A 25442-nucleotide genomic window follows, 5' to 3' on the forward strand; every position below is an offset into this window, starting at 1 on the left:
TGAATGTGTGTGACCATCCGACTGATGGCATTGTACAGCACGTGACCTTTTGATACAGCTGTGATCCTAAACGTGCGTAAAGATTGTGAAGGCCAAAAATCACGAAAGAGCAAGCTGGATATAAGAAGTGTATCACACAAGGAAGCGTAGTCATTTTTACGAAACGAAATAACCCTAAGACGACTTTCTCAGCAGAAAGTAATTGGATACTTTACAACAGTTTACTTGTCCAAAATAATGCTGATGTATGAAGTAAAATAACTTAAGCTAAGGAAAGTGGCGACGACATAAATCTTGGTACATTCCCGAAATGTAAAAAGTCAAGGCTGAATCACAAGGACACGTCGAGTCATTCGCCATTTCTACAATTGCGAGTTACATCGATCCACTTAGTATACATATATATACACCTACCTGACAACGAAATTAAACCACCCGACTGCCTACTCAATCAACTGTTATATAGGTTCTCTAGATAACACTTGATGTATTTTGATAACATGGGTGCCTTAATTTATATTTTCACGAGTTCATGACAAAAAAGAAAAAAGATAGACTTCATGTTTATACATTTTTCGTCGCTAACTCAACTATACAAAAAATTTTTTTTTTTTCGCCTTTTGTCTCCGTTGCTCAAGTTTGAGAAGCTTTTCTCAATTCATTGAAAGCAATGTCCAGTCGCTGTCTAACTCGTTTGTCAAAGGAGACAAACGACGATAAAACTCTTTCTACTAGTAAATTTTGACCATTAACCTAAAATTCAAAGAAATTAACATTCTTTCACTGGCGTCACAATACATTGACGAAAATGTAATTTATGCTAAGAAAAGCAACCTTCCTTCAAGGAAAATAGTGACTGACATAATAATAATTCAAGGAACAAAAATAACCTGACTCCTCTTGAGAGTCGTTTGTGGACAAACGGAAAAAAATCCTGAATTCATTCAAGGTTAAAGGTAATAATTATATAGCTTCGCGGATAAGATAAATAAATAAATAAAGAAGTAATAAACATTAGACAACATCACATAAGTACGAGTACGTTGCTCTGATGCCCAAGTAAGTTACTAAACATTTGTGTTATTAAAATCGGAAACAACAACGGTACCACAAACATCCACACCCGAGACAATATTAGAAAAGTTAGTTTTTCAACATTGACTCGGCCGGGATCGAACCTGGGACCTCGGAGATGGCCACACCATGAAAACCAGTGTGCAAGCCACTCGACCACAGAGGTCGTCATAAACATCCAAGAATATCGGTTTATCTTGTAACTTTCTCGGTTACTTGATATGTGTGATGGAAGGCACTAAAAACTGTTTTTCCAAGCCACCACCGTGTGCGTCTCCTCGAATGTCACGTCATGGGTTACCGATGAAATTCTCGCTGTTACTTAACATGCGTGATGGAGGACCGGAACTCTAGTCGTGACGACGCCGACGACAAATAAATCTATTCATTAATAAATCATTTTTGAATATATATCTAATCTCATCGGATCGACATGGGTCACTAGCTCTTAAATGCGAAATAGGTTGAAATTAGTTAAATATTGCTGAAAACGCGTCTTTTAAGTCGTACTACCCATAATGTATTTAGATAGTCATTTTAATGATAAAATAATGTGAATAAATATGTATTTAAGTCAGGCAACCCCTAGGGGAATCTGTTTTACCCATTGACTTACAATTATATGGACGTCGGGTCTGCGGTAAAAAGTGTTCGAACATATAGGACGTTAAAATCGTATACAGAGCGTCATTCACGCTTTAGTCTTCTTTTGTTCGACTGACAGCGAAGCAAGCAAAATTAGACAGTACTGCGATGACATTACAATTTAAATTCAACGTTTTAGCTTTTTCATATTACTTTACATGTCACTACGTTTAAATAGGTTGACTTGGGACATTTTTTTCGTGGTTTTTGTATTAGACCCGTCGTCCATTTATTTGTAAGTCAATGGTTTTACCAATCAATTTCACAATTTGAAGTGTAATTTGCTTACCTATGAAATTTCTAAAATGAAAATTCAACTTCTTCTTTTAAATGCTATGGCTAAAATGAAAATTGAATACCATTTTTAACCGACTTCAAAAGAAGAAGGTTCTCATTCGACTGTTTTTTTTAATTTTTTTGTATGTATGTTACGCGATAACTCTGGTATTTGTGAACTGATTTGCACGATTCTTTTTGTTGGAAAGAGGGTACCTCCATAGTGGTCTCATTTAATTTTGATGAAAATCATCTACCTCTAATGGTGGCTGTTCATGCATGAAGATTCATTTTTATAAATAGCGCCTTAATTTTATTACAAGGAGCAATTATTTTAATGGTTGATTTTGCTATTCTCCAATTCAAGGGGTTTTTCTCTCTTAATATACTTTGAGTAGTGTGAACCGATTTTTATTATCTCCTGTGTCAAGTCCGGTATAGTGGCGAACTAGGGGATGAATCCGGGTTCGCGCACTTTCCGATAACCGATTTCAATAAAACTTGGTAATCAAAATGGAATGAAACGAAGTGTAGTTCATCTACGGAAACATCAGTTACATTCAATTAAAGATATTTCAAAGAAATTTTCTCTCCCGTGTTCCGTAATAAATAATAATAAACTTTAGGGAACTATGAGATCATTTTACAATAAGAGTGTCAAAAAAACTAAATATTTTTTATTTTTTTATTATTTATTTATTGTATAAAGGACAAAATAGGCACATTTATTTAGATTTCTGTGAATAGAGTATACCTACTTACTTTATTTATAAAAGGCAAAGGCTTAAATATTGTGCAATGAATTTGAGATGCACCTCACCGTGTCTCCTCACACGCTACAAAACCTACGCGACCACGAATACTTAATTCGAATAAATAGATCCTATAAATAAATAAAATTTAGACAACATCACATACGTCGCTCTGATGCCAAAGCCAGTAGCTAAAGCTATGGAAATCGTAAACAACGATGGTACCACAAACACCCATACCCGAGACAATATAGAAATTAGGTTAGTTTCTACATTGACCTGGCCGGGGAAACGGGACCTCAGGGATGGGAACACCATGAAAACTGATGTGCAAGCCACTCGACCACAGAGGCCTTACAAATTTGTACTCACTTTTGTCATTTTGCAGAGGCACAAAGCACTACAATCAAATATACAGTTGCACTACAAACAACACAGCACTCTATACTTCGAGACCTAGCGATAAACTGATGTCATATTTAAGGATATATTAACTAAGTACGTCGTTAAGATTAATTGATGCGTAATAACAATCAAAGCCCTTAACAACATTGTACGAATTATGAATCAAACAATAGGTCCAGGACACATTACGGCTCCACCAAAACAAAAACAAAATTGGTTTTATACCCAAGTTAACGTATCGTGTCTTTATCGCATGACGTCATTGGGATGACATTATTCCAAGTTTATTGTCATGGACCATAAATCTGTCACAATGTTTTCAATAAAACGGCTATGCTAACGATTTTGCGTAATTTGGGTTTTATAGCACACTGATTAATATTCATTATTTGCCTCTGCTCTGAAAATAATAGGAATAAACATTTATTTCGGGCAGCATGAGATTTATACGAATAACAGATGCATAAAGTATGTGAGTACGGTGTCTGCGACTTAGGCTGCTAAAAAATTGACTGCATATTTGCAATTAATGCGCATCACGCATTAACTGTATGTAGTCGATCTCGACTTCATGAGGTCGGTTTCGACTTCAAGCACTTAATGCGTGAAGTCGTTATCCGAGACCTGGACTGCATGAAATTGATAACGACTTCACGCAAAACTTACTGTAAAACGTTGCAGTACCGCTTCATTAGCACCCTTACCCTTCTACCCTTAGATATTGGTATAGTGGCAGTACTTATCTGGACTAATGAGAATATATAACAACTCTACTAAAATGTATAAATAAAGTACCTCACTAAGGGTACCTATTTCTGCCGCCAAGCAGTAATGTGAGCATTACTGCGTTGCGGTTATGAAGGTAAGGATGCTGGTGAAATTACAGACACATGAGACTTGTCAACTTATGTCTCAGGGTAACGGGCGCAGTGGCAGTGCCCCTCAGATCTTTGTGATTGAACGCACTGAGTGGTACTGAAACTATTATGAACGGCATATTACTTACCACCAAGTGGGCGACGACGGGACGAATACATCAATTGGTCTCATAAAATAAAAAACCTTCGTTTTATTAGCAATCATTCTTGTTTATTATTCCTGTTTTTAAAGAACTTACTAAAAGCCTTATACATAGATTAAATGCCATATGATCTAAGAAATTTGTATTCATCTGTTACCAAATATACTAGAATAATATATTTATATCGAGTTAATAGGTTTTCGTGATTGCTACACTATTGGAAATGTAACTATTTTGATCAGTCAGCCGTAATTATGGGACCTGAAATGTAAGATTTTTCGAGAAATTACAATTTTATGGTGATGAAAACTGAGTCTATACTATTATGAGGAACTATCGTTCCTAATAATAGTTTCGTTATTGACTAACATTCCGATACTGAAATCGATAAGTGACGTCTTTATCTCGGAATAGGGGTGAGTAAACTTTAGAAGTGATTGTAACGGAAGAGTCCAGTCAGTTATTTTAAATCCTATTTATTGTATAATACGTTTTTTATTATTATACGAAGTGACGTACAAGTTGTGCGTCTGGTTGAAACGGATATGCCTGTCCATAGCAGTTGCAGTTTCCGATGGGCACTGCCAATGCGTCCGTTACCCGTAATACTCACATTACTGCTTGGCGGTAGAATTAGGTAAGGCAGTACTTCCCTCGACAAACTCTTTCACAAAGAGCTCTACTGCTACCAAAAAACATTAGTGCAATTTTGTACAATTTAATAAACAATAAATATTTATAGTATATACCAATGTTTCAATACTCTTTTTTATAGTATAAAGTTCCAATATTTCATTTTATCTAAACTAACTACCCTGTACATAATAAGTTCTATTATTATCGGCAATGCAAAAAAAAAACTACGCGGTGTTATGTTCTCATGTCTATAATAAATTATTCATATTGAAATACACGGTTGAACTCTCAAGGTCATTGCCAAAGTCACTACATAATAGGATCAAATCAGTTTAAGAAGGTTACTATGTGAATAAGCGATTTAATAATAAATATTGTTATAGTTATAAACGTTTTTGGGACTAAATAATTTCTCAAAACGCCTGCTACCAATTTAATAGCAGTAGAACGCCTTGTGAAAGAGTTCGTCCAGGGAAGTACTGCCAGCTTACCTATATTTGCCGCCAAAGAGTAATGTCAGCATTACTGTGTTCCGGTTTTGAAGGGTAAGGGTGCTGATGAAATTACGGGCATATGGGACTTGTCAAATTATGTCTCAGGGTGACGGGCGAAGTGGCAGTGTTATGGACAGGCGTGTAGCTTACCTGATTGTAAGCTACACGCCGACTTATTCGTTCCGTCATTTGATATTATAAAAAAAATGGTTTTCGAAGTTGAGGAAAATATACTGAGGAACCTGGTTATAAAGTACTTTATAAAAAAAATTAACATAATTAGTAATTCAACAAAAACATTGGAAGATTTTGATTGATAAATAATCATCGCAAATAACTCTACTCCATATTGTTAGTAATTTCTAACATAAATAGCTCTTGAACTTACTTGAGCGCCACTTGACACCGATACAGGATGATACGTCTTTGCGGAGCATATAACAGGAAGGGAACTTGGGCGGTTATTCTGGATAGAAACGTCTAACCTGGCAGTAGCCAAAAGATTTAATTAAGTCAAATAGGAATAAGTGGACACAATGAATAAGGAAGAATGGACTATTTTTAGATGAAAAGTTTTAATGTGGATCCTGCCAATATTAATAGGCAGTCTGACCTTTTGTAATATAGTAAAGACTCTTGAAACAGACGACTGCAAACCAAAAGCAAACAAACACTCAATATCACGTGTTCAAACAGCGAAACCCAACCGATTGATTGTGAAATGGATCGTGACACGATAAACAATATCTCTGAATACAATACATATAGTACATTCGTTAAGGAATGTTGCTTCTAACTACCATGAGAATTCGTCAGTGAATATTTTAACGGAGCGCTATAAATTTCGCGTACATGTGTTAAAAACATTCAAGGATAAAAAGTCAAAGGAAAAACAAAGTAGCGATATCTCTCGATAATCAAATGGCAATAAAAATCTATCAAACAAGTTTATGTTGACTTTGTGTTACGATTTGAGAATTTAAGTCAAACTCGTCGACAACCCCTTTAAAAAAATATAGACAACGTAGAACAAATGTATTCGTTCATGAATGCTCGTGGCATCAATACCAGTTATTGAATGTCAAGTTTTATCTTAGAATTAAAACCAATTTCCATTTTGCAGTTTCCACATTAATTTCTGGCAAAAGCTGAATCTCGTTATTTAAAATTCCATGAATTACGAAAGTGAAGGTAAAGTTGAAGCCAAGGAAAAACTAACTTCGGTTTATAAAGGATCAAGTTTTATCGAAAGTTGAGTGAACATTAATGTTTAAATTTCTGAAAAATGTTCTTATATTCTTGTAGATTTTATATGAAGTTGAATGAAAAGGTCAGAAAGTGTAATTGACCTCCATATTAGCAAACGCAATACGACACGCGATTTACGACACTATGTTCGTATATAATTTACGACACTATAATTCAAGAACCTACCGCAAATTTCCACCAATACAGTGACAGATTTATTTAAAAGCTTCCATGAAAACGAATTCTACAAAGAGATGGCAGCTTTCTCGTCTAACATTATAGCAAAAATAAGCTTTACAAAAAGCCAGCGTTTGGCGCACACAAAGTAATCCTAATTACATAATACATATTAATTAAATTTAAACCGACTTCAATTTAGTTCGTATTATTTTTTTTGTAAATATGCCTTATTTGTGCATGCCTTTGTCTCAGTTAACAGAAGTATGTAGAGAAAAGTAGGGTATATATAAGTCATTTACAGTATCATGAGAGAAACAGTGATCGTGATAAATATTGAGTTATGTATGACGTAATAATAATATTGGAAGCTTTGTTCTCATTACATATGGGCGTAGTTTTACTATCATTTTATCGTCTCCTTGTACCGCCGCCGACGTCAATTACAGCAGTCAGAATTATCTAGGATCCTGAGGGCGCTATTATTCATACCAAATAACATCAAAAGAACAAACAACTGGCCAATTTATGTTACGAAAAGTCTCAAGTTATGTGTAAGGAGCAGCATGTGAGCCTTCGCCATCTTTTTCTTGTTTCATTACATTTTTAATGACTGTACATATGTACTATTAATGAGGATAACATATACAACAAAATTCTAATCAGGAAAGCTATCACGGTAATCTTGGAGTTGTTAGCGAGAAATCTACAGAAACTTTTCAATTAAAAAATCTCGTCGCCCTTAAAAATGTTCCACTGCACAAACAAACAAATACTTTAATTAACCTGAGCCAACAAAGCAATAACACAAGAACGCCAATGTTTTAAAATAGCCCTGACACCGACCTAACACAATTTAAATGTATTGTAAACAAACATAAAAACTCTGATGACTCATAAACATAAACTATAGCAGGAAATTTTTCGTTAGGAAACTGGTTATGAATTGTGAAGTAGGTTGGTTTTCCATGAGTTATGGGAACTACAGGCATTGTATTAACCATCAAGACTGCCTGCACGAAAAGATTGGGATTACACCATCTCCATCCATTCCATTTCATAAGTTCTTTATATTGTAGTATAAGAAATAAAATACAATTGCTTCTACAAAAGTAGTGGAACTAAATATCAGAAACGGACAAGCAAAAAAAAATAAAACAAGACATCGTATCCCAATTAAGTTTTTCGAAATATCTGTACAAAAGTCTAAACGAAGAATGGGCACTAAATAAAGAATCTTCAATATCGATCCATCGAACTACCGTATCTGAGAACAAAGAAGGGATATCACACTCGCAGTTGTCAATGTATCAGCTGGCATTGTTTGCGGTTTTGCGACCTTGCTAGTGTTTGACGCGGACTCCACAGTGATTTATTCCGTTAGTAGCAGCTAGCCAGACAGTTCCATGATACTTATTCACAAGAGACGACAAAACTCTGAAATGTAACAAATAATATGTAGAAACCTCTTCCGCCGTACACAGTACAAACCCTTATACGAAGCCGTAAAACAAAGAATGTTTCACTGTAATTATACTGGACGTCTGTGAAAACACCACCAAAATTTAAAGGGCTTATTCTCGACGTCAAAATACAGTACGACTCTAATGAATGTTGCGGTTGTATACACCTGCTGCTCTTGTATTGAAATAATAGTGCTGCATTTTCAGTGTTATCAATATTTATCAGTAATTGGTCTCGGCTCAACTCACAATAGCGTAGAGTCGAAGCGTCGCGTCGCGTCTTGTTTTTCAACTGCAACGCATGGCGACGCATGTCGTCGCGCGACCACGCTCGCATTAGCGCGCCCGGATTACAGTGTGGTCGGCATCTGACGCGTCACTGCGCGAATTTAGCCAAGTGTCGACGCGCGTTTCCATATTTTGCATAACACAAATTTGTACCTTAATAATGGGGAAATAGAGATGAATATGCTATAGGCGAAAAACATGACGCGTAGTGACGCTTCGACTCTGCGCCAGTGTGAGTTGAGCCTAAATGTTTATAAGAATAATAACGTCTTTTTATTGCTAAGCGGTACTACCCAGCGAACGAACGGTTGTGTCTCAATTGAGAGGTCGACGGTTTCAAGCTCAGTGGTGGCACTGAGACGAAACCGTGTGTAGTCCCTAATCCGCATTGGACCAGCAGCGTGGCGGACTGTGACTAAACTCTATCGTTACAAGAAAACTCGTACCTCAGCAGTGGTACGCATACTGAGTTGATGATGTTGTTGTTGTTGTTTTGAAGATTACTGAATCTCACATATACCACAATGTTCGTAGAAACACTCAAAGAAACAAACATATAGATGCGAGCATGAAGGAAAAATGTAAGAGAACAAAAGAGGCACAGTAGGAAGTCAATACTGACCTTAAAACGTTTGAATGTTAAATGCAGTACAAACATGAAGAATAAAGGACAATTAATAGCGTATTTCGATTCCGCATTGTGAAAAAATATTAAAATAAATAAATATTAATAGCGCCTAGGAATTATAAAATGAATAAAGTCAACAGCGGAAATACAAAAAATAAGCAAGAAGGAAATTCCTTTGTGTTTCACTAAGTTGTCAAAGACGAAAGGGAGAATGTGTTTGCAAAAATTCGAGAGCATTGGCCGATGGGAAAGGTCCAATTTTTGCGTACAGTGGCAGACTAAGGAAAAGTCCGATGAACTGTTGGTTTATAATTTTGCAAATCGTTTTTGGGGGCGGCGAATAGCAGACACAAATATACCAATAGCGAGCATAACTAAAGAGGCATATTCGGAATAACGATGAAAATCGAGAATAAACATTGACCGTAGACACGAGTAATAAAATACGGAAATCATGCATAATAAACAATAACCCATTATAAACATAAACTCCAACGTATAAATCTTAGCGAAACCAGGTTGAGGAAGAAATGTTAATCTATTCTATACGAGGCAAACATACAGATGAAGTACACAATACTTACCTAACGACAGACTAAAGCATCATACCAATACTCTTTATGCATCAGAGTTTTATAACGAGAAGCGTCAAGTTCGATCAATTAATTATTATCAATTATAAATCAAAAAAATATCTGTAATTACTTAAAAACAGAATGAAATATAAAATCAAACACCTCGAGAATGGTTTTATACGTAAATATTTTGTAGTAACAGAGGACTATATGCGCGCACGTGACCATGATTGTTGTTATTGTCGCAAATCGATTAGAACTGCTATTTCTCATAAATTCATAATCTCTACCATTACTTTTTACTACGACGTAATAAAATGCAAAGTAACAACGTCAGACTTCATCACTTGTTATAACAAATTGTTTGATTTCTCTAATCAAACGTTACAATTATGGATACATATTTATCACGGTTGTTTATCTCAGGAAATCTTTTACATCAGAAAGTTAAATCCTGATTGTATGAGTAGTTATTTCGTAGCTATAACAAAGTTAATCAATAAACAATCCGTCAGTCACATGAATCAAAACAAAGTATCAAATGCATTGCATGCATAATAAGAATATAATTGGATTGTGACCTGTAAGGCAGTCACAATAACGACTATGACGTCTACCCGCGCCACGGGTAATCGTTTTTCTACATAGTATAATACAGAAATAGGTACTAATTTACAATAAGGCACAATTTATTAAAAAGGATAACGCAACAAGGCATAAGCACAACGTCGCACAATGTCTCGTCTAGTACAAGCTAGCGGGACAAAATTATTTTTTGAGTTATTTTAATTGTTTATAATAATAATAATAATAATAATAAAATTTTATTTCGGACTATTCATCCATAGGAGTTAGTAACAGTACACTTATAAACTAGGTTAGTATTACACAAAAACTACAAAAAGAACACTAAGTATATAAAAATTACAAAAATTACAAAAAACTATTCTTTTTAAATACATTAATATGCATTCTGGTCCAGTGCTCATGGAAAGAACTCTGGACCCTGCAAGCAATAATATTAAGGAGGCCGTTACTTCCGCCACGAATTCTGTCCATCAGGGAAGCCGCTCTTTTACGCATAATGGCTGTAAAACCATCAACGCGAGCGTTAGCGAACATTCCCGATGCGCTGCAGAAGCGCGGCAGCTGCAACATCCTCCTGAATATATTGTTATATAAGACACGTAGGGCGCTGAGAGCTTTTAGAGTGTAGCTAACCCATAGGCTGCATGTGTAAAATGACTGACAGAACGCTTTGAATAGAGTAATTTTAACGTCGTCAGTACACCTTGCAAACCTACGGGCCAACATGTTGCCCCTAGCTGCCAGCGCCCTACGCTCTCTTTCTATATCTAAATTGTCCCTTAAGGACTCCGAGACCCAATGCCCCAGGTACTTGAATTCGGTGACTCGTTTTAGAGGTATGCCACACAGTGTCAACTCGGGAACCGTGTTGTAGCATTTACTGCCAGCTTTAAACACTAGCACCTCACTTTTAGTCGTATTGTACCTAAGGCCATGGGCCTCAGCATATTTTTCACATACGCCAACCAACTTGCGAAGGGCGCTAATTGAAGGACTCAGCAACACCATGTCATCCGCGTAACTGATGTTATTAACAATAGTGCCATCAATTGAGCATCCGACTTTAGTGTTGCTGAGCTCCCCAATTAATCGATTCATGTACAGGTTGAACAGACTTGGCGAGGTTAACCCGCCTTGTCTCACCCCACACTCCAACCTGTACATGCCCGAAAACGAGCCTGCCCATCTCACATAATTGCTCTGATTACTGTACCAGTACTTAAATAGACCTATAAATTCGCTAGGAAGACTAGTCTCATCCTGGAGCTTTTTCCACAACCTGTCATACGATACAAGATCGAAAGCTTTGGACAGGTCGAGGAAACAAGCATATACTGGAGTCTTCCTGGAGGTATAATACTGGACAGTGTGCTTGAGGCAAAGGATAGCAGCTTCTGTCGATAAGCCAGGCCTAAACCCGAATTGGGCATCATGTAAACTTAAATGCTTCCTTAAGTGCTTGTCAAGCAGACTGTCCAGTACCTTTCCTATTACTGTAGCTAAAGATATAGGTCTATAGTTACTGAGGCTAGAGATATCTCCCGTCCTGTTCTTCACTATGGGCACTACTATTGTTTTCATTAAGTCCTGTGGTAAATATGAGTGACTAATGCATAACGTGAAAAACAAGGCAAGTACTCTAGGCAGGTGTATACTACCATATTTTAAATGATCCACACTGAGCGAGTCGTGACCTGGAGACATGACTGAAGACAATCATGAAATGACTGGAGACATTTATGCATATTGCAGGTATATTATGCTATTTTAAGCTAAAAAAAATGGAAACCTGTGTACTGTAATGTGTGTAGACCCTACAACGGTGATGGCCTCACCACCTGACACGTAAGGTCACCAATTACGCGGTGAAATGTGGGTGATAGCTCTATAATTAGGTGCCTCTGCCTTCTTCACATGCCTGTAAGGCACGAGTGCATTACTTTTTTATTTTATAAAAGTATTAGGACATTAAGACATATTAGGAAAAATAAAAAAATAAATTTAAAAAATCATAAATGTTTATTACATTTATGACGTGTTCGGTAGGTATTTATTTACAATTTTTATATCTATACAATTAAATTAAATCAACCAACAATACAATAATAACAAAAATAAGTATTTTAATTAATTAAGTATTGTAATTGCATTTCATTAATTTGAAATTTAATTATTAATTAATTTGAAATTAAATTAGTATTTGTAATATTCTTTTTATTACAATAGAAGCAATGTGTACATAAGCCATTTGCGGAATACCCTCAAGATACCCAAGAAAGAATAACAGCAAACATTTAGTGCCATCATTCCGCAAGACCGTTCTGGGCTTTTGTTCCTGTATCCCAACTCCCAAGGCTTTACAGACCATAATAATATAATACGCATAGTCGGGTTAACGTCATATTATGGCAGTGGCTACACACATTTCGTAAAACAATACCATTAAGTCTTAGTTAAATTTATTTCATCCTATTTAATTTGACAATGTCTGAGACTCCGTTGTCTTGTATTTATTATTCTTGTTTGTATATTTTTTAAATTTAGTTATTGTTTCCATGTTTATATTTATTTACATTTTACGTTGTTTTTGCAAGCTGTGTTTACTCATAATTAGTAGCGCAGTCAGATAATCTTCAGCACAATTAATTTATAGTATGTAACATAAAAACAAAGATAATTTAAAATTGTTTAATTTTGAATTCTATGTTCTATTTAGTGATGTCACTAAGTCGTTTACGTCAACTTGGTAAATTGCGGATTGACGCACGAACATTGAAGCCTATAATGTTCAGGCGTCTCCTAACTTGACAAGATGTTTCATAAAGTAGTACTTTTAAGCAGGGTGTACCAATAAGGTGTGACAAGGAATCAGCTGGTTACCGTGCTGAATATAGTACCGAACTAAGGGAAAAGTTGTAAATTCGCGAACAATTCATTCGAAATTTTATCATTTCTACGGGCTCTACCGTTGTTTTTTGGGTATGAAAAATTCGATACTTCGGAGTAGAAAGGGCATAAAAGTCAGTACACATACAGTTTAGAAAATGAATGAGAAACAACAATTTATTAACGTTTTATTCATATCGAGTTAATTTTATAAATTTGTTTACGTAAAAGAAGCAGTTTCAAGAATAACAAAACTTTAAGTGCACGAATTGACGGAGCATGAAAATTTTACCTAACTGCATCATTTATTGATTGACAGATTTTTAAAAAAATTGGCTTTTATCGTTTCTACCAACTGTACGGTTACGCAGGGCTTTTTTATTCTACATAGATCGAGTTTAACTTTTTTAAATATTAAAAACAGACAAAAAAGCACGTAATTGCCAATACAGGTCTAGTAGTACTTTACAGTGTTTAGTTCTTAAGCACGTAGTACCCGGAAACAATGAATGTGAATTTCAGATAGACCATGTAATAAATAAACACTGCACCTCCTGCAATGTGACTGTATTGAAATCCATTACATTGTTTACTCAACCATGTTATTGTTTTGTTATAATAAGCCGCGACATGATGCACGTGGTTATCAATATAAAATATGTAGTTTAGTAGCTAATGCATATACTTAGACTTAATTTACATTGCCGCGGAACGGAATGAAAGCTCATTTTTGTAACTATAGCATAATAAACTTAATGTCTATTGTATAAGGTACAAACTAGGGGTTTCATTCGCATCATGCGTCTTTTAATTGAGTCGTTTTACTAATTTGACAGCAATTGTTTCGGAGGCATATCGGACAGAACAAGAGTAGACCCCTAACCACGAGCAAAAAAAAAAACAGATCGCGCGTCTTCCGGAGATTATCGCATAGTTTCGGAATTCCCGCAGATACCGTGTCGTACAATTTTGTTACAAAAATTCACTTACATTCCCTTGGGACTATGTAACTTACGTGAGGTTTTAATTTGCTCGAGAGAAGCTTCTCAAAGAGTATATATATCTTTCTATCCTCTTTTTTCCATTATCAATAAATTGAGTAGCATTAACGCATTATCCAAGATTTTACCTCGACCTGCATTTGACAGGACAGGATGTGTTGATGCATGATTACGATGTTTGTGACATAATGATAGCTACAGATGCTGTTGAACGATACTGTTCTATTGCGGATGCTCATTGTGAATTGTATGTGTGAATTCGGCCTTGTATGCTAACGAACAAACACGCCTTCAATAATAATTATTGTATAGATTAATATGCCAGTTGATTCTATGATTTGAGTTTTGAACCTATATACAGCAATATACTTTCGACTACCGTACAGAAAGGATACCTTTAATAGGATATGGAAAAAAGTACTAATCCCAACTGCGCATGAATATACAAGGCATGAGGCAATAGGCAATATTTAAAGGAGATAACGAGTGTGTAATAAAATCACGGTGTATACATACAGGCAATAAAAATAGCGGTTCTCATAGGTCGATTGTTAGAACCTATATGGCGGCATGTACTCTCGACGCCCAAGATACCAAACCCAACCCGAACCGACTATTTGGTTTTGAGTAGATCGGTGTGAAGAAAAGTGTTAAACAAACTTAACCTTTAAACAGTGCAAATACATTTATTGCATTATCAATATTATTAACTAACATTTCCAGATACTTTTTAAACAAATTTGAACTTTAATTACATTACATAAATAGAAATTACAACCAAAAAGATGGAGTTCCTTTATATTTTTCTATTGAATGCGTAAGAAGGCTCTCAGAACCGAAGAGTCGGCTGGAGGATCACATATCTTAGGGCATCGACTGTATCTATGTACCTACGTACACTTGGGAATGTTTATTAGCAACACCTCTCGCTAACGGGGAAAGAAAATATCGTGATGAAACCTGTGCATGTTGAAGGTTTACGAACCAGAACCCGCATTAACCCAGCGTCTCGACCTAAAAGGGAAGGGACGATGAAAACGCAATCTTTGCTTTAACGGAGATAATGAAGCTAAACAGAAGCTTTTAAATAAGGACGTGAGGTGTAATCAAGATGTGCAAATTTTGTGCCCTCAGTACATTAGTATAGCAAAAAATTCTTCAATAATTAAAGGCAATCTATGCTTGAACGAAGATAGTGAGATGAAGTCACATATAGGACAACAAAAAAATTTTTTCTAATCTAATGACACAATATTTTTTTAATTACTTTAATTATACATAATTTAGCTATCGTTACTGCTTGAATAATCGGACGAAGTAGGACGTCTCAATAGGTCGAATACAAGTAGGCCGCTTTAAATTCTTTGTTGTTTAGCACTTGGTAACGAGATCAAATGTTTTACATTGTATGTATATAGGCAACGTACAGTCGCCTGCAATGAGAAACCCGGTTTCATACTACAGAGGCACATACATTTTGCAGAAACAACGGCCTATACTAATAATACTAAATATTTAATAGGTATTTTATTATAACAATTTAAGCAATGATAACTTTAAAACGATATTCTTAACTACTATACTCAATATTCTTAAACTTACTGCACGTTATTATAATAGTTATTCTCATGTCAATTGTTGCACTATTCAGTTTTAATTTTACTTTAATTGTAGTGCTTTTTTTATTCATACATATTTTATTTTATTTTACGACTTTGTATAATAAAGATGCAGTAATATATGCAATACTCGTCCACGTCATAAAAGGCTTGCGTGATAACCACGACACAAACGTGGCCTAGTGTGGTTATTAGAGTTTATCACCTAACTGTACCTTGATCTGTTCGTGTACAATTTTGCAACTTATCTATTTTTGTTACTAGTTTTCTCTTTTAATTGCATGCGATTGTACGAATGGCAGATATCTAAACATTTGACGGATCTGGTCCCGTTGCTCTTGGGGCGATAATCGAACAAAAATGTATAGCTTTGTGCTATTGACTGTATATCTACTTACATACATAATACAAACCTTACAAATATTATTAACTATAAAGTGTCATTTAACTTGTTACACTTATTGAAAATCTCAACGACCTAAACTGATAAGGACGTTGAACTGCTTGATGAGGAGGTTCCGGGTTCGTTTTCTGGTAAGACCAATCGGCGGAACGAACTTGTCAAAATTAATTTTGGCCTAGGTGTTTGAGTTTGAGACCAGGTAATGGTTATGGTTGCCTTCTTCTTAGCGTGTCGACTCTGATGTTTATATTTGTGAGGACCAGCGACTACTCAGCGACAGACACACTGGTTGCCTGACACATTATTGTTATCATACTGTCTAGCAAATCGTAATAAGTAAATTTAAGTTAATCTTACAATGATTATTTTTGTTCCAAAACATTCGTTTTGTGTTGACAGGGAACATATCGTCATCTTACTTTCTCATACTCGTATCTTATAAAGAGTGATTATTCAGTAGATGGCTAAACTTTCTATTTATTTCAAATTTCTTATCAAGGGTGTTAATTTGGATGCATTAGTTTAAGAACAGGTAAAAGCACGTGTATGAATATGAAGGAAATGTGATGTGAAATCAGCCTGCAAAATTTGTATATACAATCCATTTTTTGCATTTCTGTAATACGTGTTTGAGAAAGTAAGGCGACGATATGCTGAATACTCTGAAACCATCTGGTTTGTCCTGATTAGTATTAGAAATCTGACACACTAACGTAACAGTTCAGGAGTATACCCTGTATATTTTCTATACATATGTGTAGCCAATACATTTATAATTTTATTTTACTTATTTAACTATATCATATAAATAGACGCTTCTGGACTTTCTAGCTCATACCTTCGATGAAAATCAATGGCACACGAACCATTATACCGATTGTAAAGTAATTTAATAATTTAACTGTTTGCAGCGAATTAACATATTGAAAATTTTGCCCTTATTCGAGTTTGGTAGAACTCAGTTTAATGGTTGCCTTATAATTTATAGAAACCTTGTCGCAGCTACCATTAGTCCTTCACGACGGTTTTTTTAGCCCAATGTCAAAGACGACATGACTACTTCAAAATGGCCTCGTGAGCAAAATTTTGTTATGTTGAACAGCTAAACGAAGTTTACTTTATTGTCGAACAGTGACAAAGTTAGAGCTGTACAAAATTTTAACATATAAATTAGGTAATACTGGGCCAAAAGCATGTCAAACTTAATACTTAGTAGTAGCAGCAGAGCTCCTTGTGTAAGAGTTCGTCCAGGGTAGTACTGCCACCTTACCTATTTCTGCCACCCAGCAGTAATGTCAGCATTACTGTGTTCCGGTTTTGAAGCGTAAAGGTGCTGGTGAAATTACAGGCACATGGGACTTGTCGAGTTATGTCACAGGGTGACGGACGCAGTGGTAGATCTTTGCAATTTAAAGCTCCGAGTGGCACTGTAACTGTTATGAACAAGCGTGTAACTTACCGTCAGGCGCACGACTTGTTCGTCCCGTCATTTGATGTTATAAAAAAAACACTTAAGTAAATGATTAATTTGAGTTAATGATTTATTTTTATTTTTCCGATATTTCCATACCGTGTTCGTTGTTCATACTGTGATAAAAGACCTGTATTTAGTGATAACCGTTTAGTGTATAACTACGAAAGTCTTAAAATCTATATTGACACAAAGATAATCTCAGTACAGAGTACTAAAAAAACCGACCTCAAAAGTCATTCATCCCCTAGTTTGCCACCCTTAGAGGTGGAATATTTTCTTTAAATTTAAATGGGACCACTCCTAAGGTACCCTCTTTCCAACAAAAAAAGAATCGTCAAAATCGATTCACAAAGTTATCGCGTAAGAATCCCTTCCTTTGTTTTGAAGTCGGTTAAAAAAGCATTGTTAGCCTTGTTGGGATAACTCTTGCGTCTCATGCCGATGTTCTAGGGTTTTATTCCTACCGAGGGTAAGTCTTTTCAGGCATCAAGTACAGTTGGCTTTCACTAAGTATTTTTACTAATCTCTCCTTGTTTTTACCGTCAAGGAAAGAAGATACAATGACGAAACATGCATTTCGGAGGAAGTTCACATAACTCTTAGAAAATATGTGCAGTCGTCAACCTGCGTTTCGCCAGCGTAGAGGATGGTCTCAATCCTGTGCTACAGAAACACTGAGACCAGCATTGGGACACGCATGGGTTGTTGATGATAAAATAATAGCGCTATTTAGGTAAAGAGGAATGGTGATAAAAGATATTTGAACCCGGAAACAAAGATTCGTGCCAAAAATAGTGTTTTCTTTTAATGTTAGTGTGTACTTTCTTCATAGCACAATAATGACATGGAACAAATCCGGAAAAAATATTTTTACGCTAATCTAGATTTTAGAAGGAGAAGTGTCATAGGTCGCCCACGCGTCCTGTACTCCGTGCTATGTAAATTAATATTATGCTTAAAATAACAACACGCGGAGAAAATTTAACACAAATCCGACATCGCCAAGCGCCCGATGGCGACTGATGGAGCAGCGGGCGGTGCGGCGTGTCGTTAAACCGCTCTGGACAATTTGAAAATCTTTGGATAAACGTGAATTTAATACTTCAGTTGGAAACCAACATTTAGCTGGTTTTCTGTGTCTTACTTAAAGAGAAATATCCCCATATCAATATTATGTACACAGTAAATATTTTAGTTTTAAATAATTCGTGTTAGCCTTTCATTTTCGCCCGTTTTCAAGATTTTATATGACCGGATAAAGTACATCCTATCGCGTAACACATCAGCCATCATCATCCTTAGACAATGTCGTTAGATGTTGCGTATGTATATATTTCGTAAGACCATTATTTCGTAGTAAATACCTAAACTATTTGATCTAGCAAAACTGTTTATCCCGCTTTTTCTCCAGTGACTCACCTTAAAATATGCATACTAATAAATATACATTACCATAATTATTATTGTTCATAAGCGGCTTTTCTTTCTTAGTTATCATTTTACTATATGTTTGCGAAATCGATGTAATTAATGCCCTAGTATCTTGAATGTCCTCGAATTGAAACTTTACGATAAAGCGTATCTTTATATATGTACACTGAGAATATATAGTCCGACTCTTGAAAGGCAAAATGAAATAAGCGACACTTTCGGTCATATTGCGTCGTATATACCGTTGGAATCAGCTAATGTTTAGGATTACAACGGTATATATAACTCAAAATGACCCAAAAGTGTCGCTTATCCCATTTTGCCTTTCAAGCATCGAATTACGTTGTGTGTTTTTATAATCTGATCAGATACGGAATGATAAGACGCTATCGTTTTTGTTGGTAAAGACCGAGAATACTCTCGATTAAATGTACTCGTAACATCGCATGTTCGGATTATGATGTCACAGTCGTGTTCAAAATCCATGGAATATTTGTATGAGTAGATTTGTTTGGCGAAGAACAATAAACATTTTTAAAACTGTTTATCATTGTCAATCAAGCTCTGGTCATAGACCTCTCCTATTTCTCGCCACCGTGTCTAACTGTTAGCTTCCGGCATCTATTGCTTCCCAGCTATCTTCCAGCTTCCGATCAGCGCAATAAATTGTTTATAACTCTGTGTAAAGTTTCAAGGAAAAGGAGAAAAGAAAGCGAGAGGGAATAAAGAAGAACTTAATAGTTTTTGTATTAAACTTTACTTAGGTTACTTTTATTTTATTTTTAGTTTATTTCTCTTCTGTTTTTGTTTGTTTTTACTTAAAATATGTCTCCCAATAAAGCAGGAATTTTCCTAATCTTACCTACGCATAATTAAGTGAGGTTTATTATATACACTTCAATAAAGTTGTAAACAACTTACACATAGTTTATGAACTAGAATATTATGACAAGTACTTTATGACCAGATTTATTGTGTAGTCAATGGTATGACTTCCTAGTCACGTTGGACATTGATAATAACATGTTAACACCTTATGTGCAATAGTTTATATAGTAATAAATTAATCTAACTAGAACAGTCATTATGTAAACTGCACATGACAGTATTCAGTATGCTGACAATGCTGACATTGTTTATGTTATAATTCTTTCGGCATCCGGTATAGATACACTCCTCGAACATCGTAAATTTTGTTTTTTTCATTACATAGGTAGTTAGTGAAGTTTAAAACACGCACTGTGGCAGGACAAATAGGTCAAGTTAAAACAGCATCATAAGGAGCATTACAAAATCTCTATATAAAACACTAAAATAGTTCCAAAAATAGTTATTTATAATGCTAATTGGCGCGTAGAACAAGTCGTGCTCCTGGTGGTTAGCGACACGTCTATCCATAACAGTTGCTGTGCCACTCAAAGCTTTAAATCTGCACTGCCTTTGCACCCGTCACCCTGAGACATAAGTTGACAAGTCCCACGTTCCTGTAATTTCACCAGTACCCCTAAAAACCGTAACACAGTAATGCTGACATTACAGCTTGGCGGCAGAAATAGGTAAGGTGGCAGTACTTCCCTGGACGAACTCTTTCACGAGGTGTTCTGCTACTAAAAGTAATAAGTAACCTTATTGGTAACTTAACCATAGTAATCATAATTTAATTATGCCCGTTAAATTGACCATAATAATATATCTCAAGAAAATTCTCGTCTCACTTCCATCCTCCTCCGCAAAACGTGAACTCAAACAAAAAACGACCAACACACAATTAACAAGTCGCAAACGACATCAACCCACCAGTCATTGATAAAACTGCGACCGCTGGATCGTTTGTGCCAATTACTGGCACGCATCCCGTTGGACACTCCAGCATTGTGTAACCGAACACTTGAAAGCACGTGAAACAATTGCCGACAATAATATTCATAAACGTTACCACGTATAATGGGAATGAGGCCAGGAATTTACAGGGTGTATGATTTTGTGTCATTGATAATAAGATTGACGAATGCATAAAAGTAAAAAAACTGTAAAACCCTCCGAGGTACTTTAAAAAATTTATATTGAAACTGTTGATTGAATTAAACAGAAGACACAATTTTTAATTCATATACATAAAATGATGTAAGAGGAACATTACAAAGATAAGTAACTATAAATGAATCCAATTGAAGAAAATACTCTCTATCAGTCCATTATCTGGATTAACTCATTCAGTCTGACAATTTGTAGCAAATGTTTCTATGATGATAATAACTAATGACAAACAATTTTAATACGAATAATTACAAAAATGAGACACTAAAATAATGGTTCGTAATAACGAATTACTCATCAACCAGATAAACATATAATGTAAGTGAATAAAAACACATTTTTGAGTTATTAATTATGTAGGTACTATTGTATACAGAAATCCAACAACAAGTAGCAGTAAAACTCCTAAAAGAGTTTGTCCAGGGAAGTACCTTACTTACTTCTACCATCAAGCACTAATGTGAGCATTTCTGCATTCCAGTTTGGAAGGTTAAGGGTACTGGTGAAATTACAGGCACATGGGACTTGTCAAATTATGTCTCAGGGTGATGGGCGCAGTGTGAGTGCCCCTCAGATCCTTGCGATTTAAGGCTCTGAGTGGCACTGGAACTATTAAGGACAGGCATGGTGCTCAACGTCACTTGTTCGTCCCGTTCAAAAGTTCAAACACTAGTTTTATTTTGCACACAAAAACATATTATTTAAATTTAACTATTTTTTAAATCTTGTTTTTAATAAGGCCTGTAACACTTAGGTGTCATCAAAACTGACACTGGCCCAAGTTTAGCGAGTGCCATTAAGGAAATAGAGTGTCAATGTGGGCCTTGTAATGTCAATTATTTATTATATTATTACATTAATAATATGTAAACTCAATTATTTATTTTTTATTTATTATGGATTACACTACTCTATCATCTGTCACTTCACAGTCACCTATTATGATTACGGAGTTTTTGCCCTCTTAGCCAATGAGTTACCCAGTGCAACATTTAACTTCGCAGCCTATATCCCCTAATAGAAAATGACTCTTATGTTATAGCCACATAATACTTTAAAACTTAAGTAAAATTTTAATTATCACTAATACAGGAATTTGGATGCAGGTATACTCGGTTTTGACACCAAATTGTATAGTGGTGATCACAATAGACCAATTGTTGTTCAAAGTCATGCAGAGTTAAACTAAGCCACTCTAATACTGTACAAAAACTTTTCTATATTGTCTTGGGTCTGGTAGTTTATGGTACTGTCATTGTTTCCAATTCCCATAACTCAAGTGCTTTAGTTAATTACTTACTTTGGGATCGGAGCAACATATGTGATGTTGTGTAATCAGGGAGACTTACAACAGAACTCTGTTATATTTTAATTATGGATTACGTTCCAAGAGCCTACACATACTTCAGTGCAAATTGGACTGATGTCAATATTCTGATAGATGTGACACTGATAACTATTAACCAAGTCTTAAGTGATGCCCATCTTAATATTAACTCATAGACTGTGTAGTCAATGAAAAAGCTGCAACTCTAGACACTTATGTAGAGTTGCAGCTTTCTTAAACACAATCTGAGACAGAAATAATGCTTGGATATTAAATAGGAACAAACAATAACAGAAATACATCCCACTTTCTGGACACAAGACGAATCTTGCACAGTCATTCTTCTAAATAGTTGGAAGAACTGAATTTTTAATTTTGCTGTATTTTTTATGGGCTTTGTTCATCCCACTGTATTTGTAAAATAATCAAAAAAAATTTGAACACGAATTATTGCAGTTATTCCAACAACATTATTTAATTATTACTTACTAGTATTATTGCTTATTGTCTTGTTATTATTGTAATCATAAAGAAATTTAACATTAAAGTGTACAAAGGATTATTTCAGTGGCCTGAGTTTACAAAATTTGGAAGTCTAAATATGCCTGTACTATTTGTTTCAAATAAATTACTGTAAACACATTGTTCAAAAAAGAATTAAAAGAAACATTCAATTATGGAATGGAATTTGAAATGTAAGTATATAGAGGTTAGCTATATTTTTGTTAATTTTCAATTTGTGCTGTAAATGCAAAAACAATGAAATATCTTTTGTATATTATGTATCTTAATGTTACTGCCACTTTTGTGGCTTGTTAAACCTAAAGAGTAAAGCTTCTATCTGCAAAATAACCTCAAAATCTGCACAAATGGTGTAGCGGCCAAAACCTTTGCAGTATCATGTTAAAAATAGCAATGAAATCCAATGCTTACCCTAGAAAATGTTCTCAGTCGGTTGTTTATACGAGGATTCGAAGGGACGTTATTCAAAGACACTTTGGACATTTTCACTTGATTTAAGTGTTTTCACGGTAAAATTAACTATTTCAATTGCCTGACAGCTTAAAGTTCACCTTTAAAAACTAATGTACAGCAAATTAACAGGCAAAACACCTGAAGATCATAAACTGCTCGTAACAAAACAGTCTAATTCTGACAGCAATTGCACAACCCCATGTTTGCTAATGTTACCAGACAAATTTATATTCAACATAGCACACAGGCTGTAACCAACACTTAGATTATTAATCGGTCTTAATTAAATAGAAAATTTATGTTTAATCTAAATAGAAGCCGTTGACAGCTGGTTCTACGCGTACAACACGTTTCGTTTCACGGTCAGCTCAGATCAGCAAGCACGAAAACCGTTCTATGCGCGGGCAGAACAACAACTGAACGCACGAAGCGAAGTGTACACGGCGCGAAAATTGAGTATACAAAACAAGTTCGTTACTATATAACAAAAAGAAATAGTATATAGTTGTGTGCCGTTATCGACGACGAGGGCCTATGTATACTACTACGAGTACTTTAGAAGGGACATTGGCGCGTTGGATTAATAATCCAATGCGCCAATAACCCGCGGCCCAGCGTTGGTTAAGGGTAAGTCTATGCGGGTTATGCAGGGTTTATACTCAATGCGGGGTGTCGACTTCGTAATTCGTAAATTTTCTTCGACGTGCACTGGTTTCATCACAATATTCTTTTTCACCGTTAGCGAGAGGTATTTCTACTAAATTCACATGGGGCCATCAATACGAAAACTTTTGCTATGAGGAATCTCTTAAAACACGAAAAACAATTCAAATGTGACGTGCGAAATGTTCACGTCTCGTCGACAAAATTGTACGGTGTAATATAATTGTAAGTCAATGGGTGTAATTGATTCTTTTCGCTGTCTGGTTACTTATGAAACATAATATAGCCACATAGCAAAAATTCTTCGTAATGATAATTACAATCACCTTTTGAAATATAGTCGCCTTGCATAATTTCATACATTTCTCTGTTGATATTAGGTCCTTTATTGTGGATTGACTTTTAAGTAAATTCAAATTTCCTAGTTTTTCGCAGAGAAGATTCCTGGAAAAATGCGAAAAAACTATTTCAGGCTACTACTATACTAATACTTAGGTATATATTTTTTGTATATTAACAAGTGATGGGACGAAAAAGTCGTGCGCCAAGTGGTAAGCGAAGTCGCGTCTATTCATTTGCAGTTGCAGTACCACTCTTTATATTGCAAAGATCTGAAGGGTACAGCCATTACACCCGTCACCCTGATTGTCGTATTCCAGAACTCTACTCAATACTCAAGTCAGGATTTGAGCAGACTTGAGTACGATATCAAGCACTGGAAATACGACCCTAATGGCAAGGACTTGAGTATGATTTTCAGTGCTCACTGCAATACTCAAGTACTGACTTGAGTATTGAGTTGAGTTCTGGAAAACGACCCCTAGAGTCGTATTCCAGAACTCTACTCTATACTCAAAAAACATAAATTAACAAGTCCCATGTGCCTGTAAGTTCAACAGCACCCTTAACCCTTCAAAACCGGAATGCAGTAATGATCACATTAATGCTTAGCGGCATAAGGTGATAAGGTGGCAGTACTACCCTGGGCAAACTCTTTAACAAGGAGCTCTACTGCAATTAAAATATGAAGTAACTGTGTAAAAAAAAGTAAATATAAAGTAACTAAAATCAAAAATACAATTTGTAAGTGTTGGGCTTGTGATTTGTCTGTTTTGTCTGTCGGGCACGGCGAGAAGCCACTGAACAAATCATATTGAAACTTATTTGTTTTATAATTTATATTTCCTCATAAAATTACGTAATTCCCGCAAAATTAATATACCTACTAAAATGAGTACATACATTAACCAATATCCAATATGACTAAATAATGTAACTGTACTGTAAATAAATACTAGTTGATAAATGAACTGGCGACCTGAAAGCGACGCGACAGCGCGGTGTACCCGCCGCGAG

The 25442-nt window shown here is 35.5% G+C and overlaps 1 protein-coding gene across 5 annotated transcripts in view; it reads right to left on the reverse strand.

Annotated features, from left to right (window-relative positions):
- Positions 1-25442, reverse strand: part of LOC113229413 (monocarboxylate transporter 4) — a 75445-nt gene that overhangs the window by 48591 nt on the left and 1412 nt on the right. The window contains exon 1 of one of the 5 annotated variants that reach the window (XM_026462986.1): positions 23382-23849. The exons of the other annotated variants lie outside the window; for them this stretch is intronic. Within the exon in view, the coding sequence (XP_026318771.1) occupies positions 23382-23453 (72 nt within the window). The 5' untranslated portion in view covers positions 23454-23849. Of the gene's footprint in view, positions 1-23381; positions 23850-25442 lie in introns of those variants that run through there. 5 annotated transcript variants of the gene reach the window in all.

Source organism: Hyposmocoma kahamanoa, unplaced genomic scaffold (genome assembly GCF_003589595.1).
Source record: "Hyposmocoma kahamanoa isolate Upper Pololo Valley unplaced genomic scaffold, ASM358959v1 62, whole genome shotgun sequence".
Classification (NCBI taxonomy): Eukaryota; Metazoa; Arthropoda; class Insecta; order Lepidoptera; family Cosmopterigidae; genus Hyposmocoma; species Hyposmocoma kahamanoa.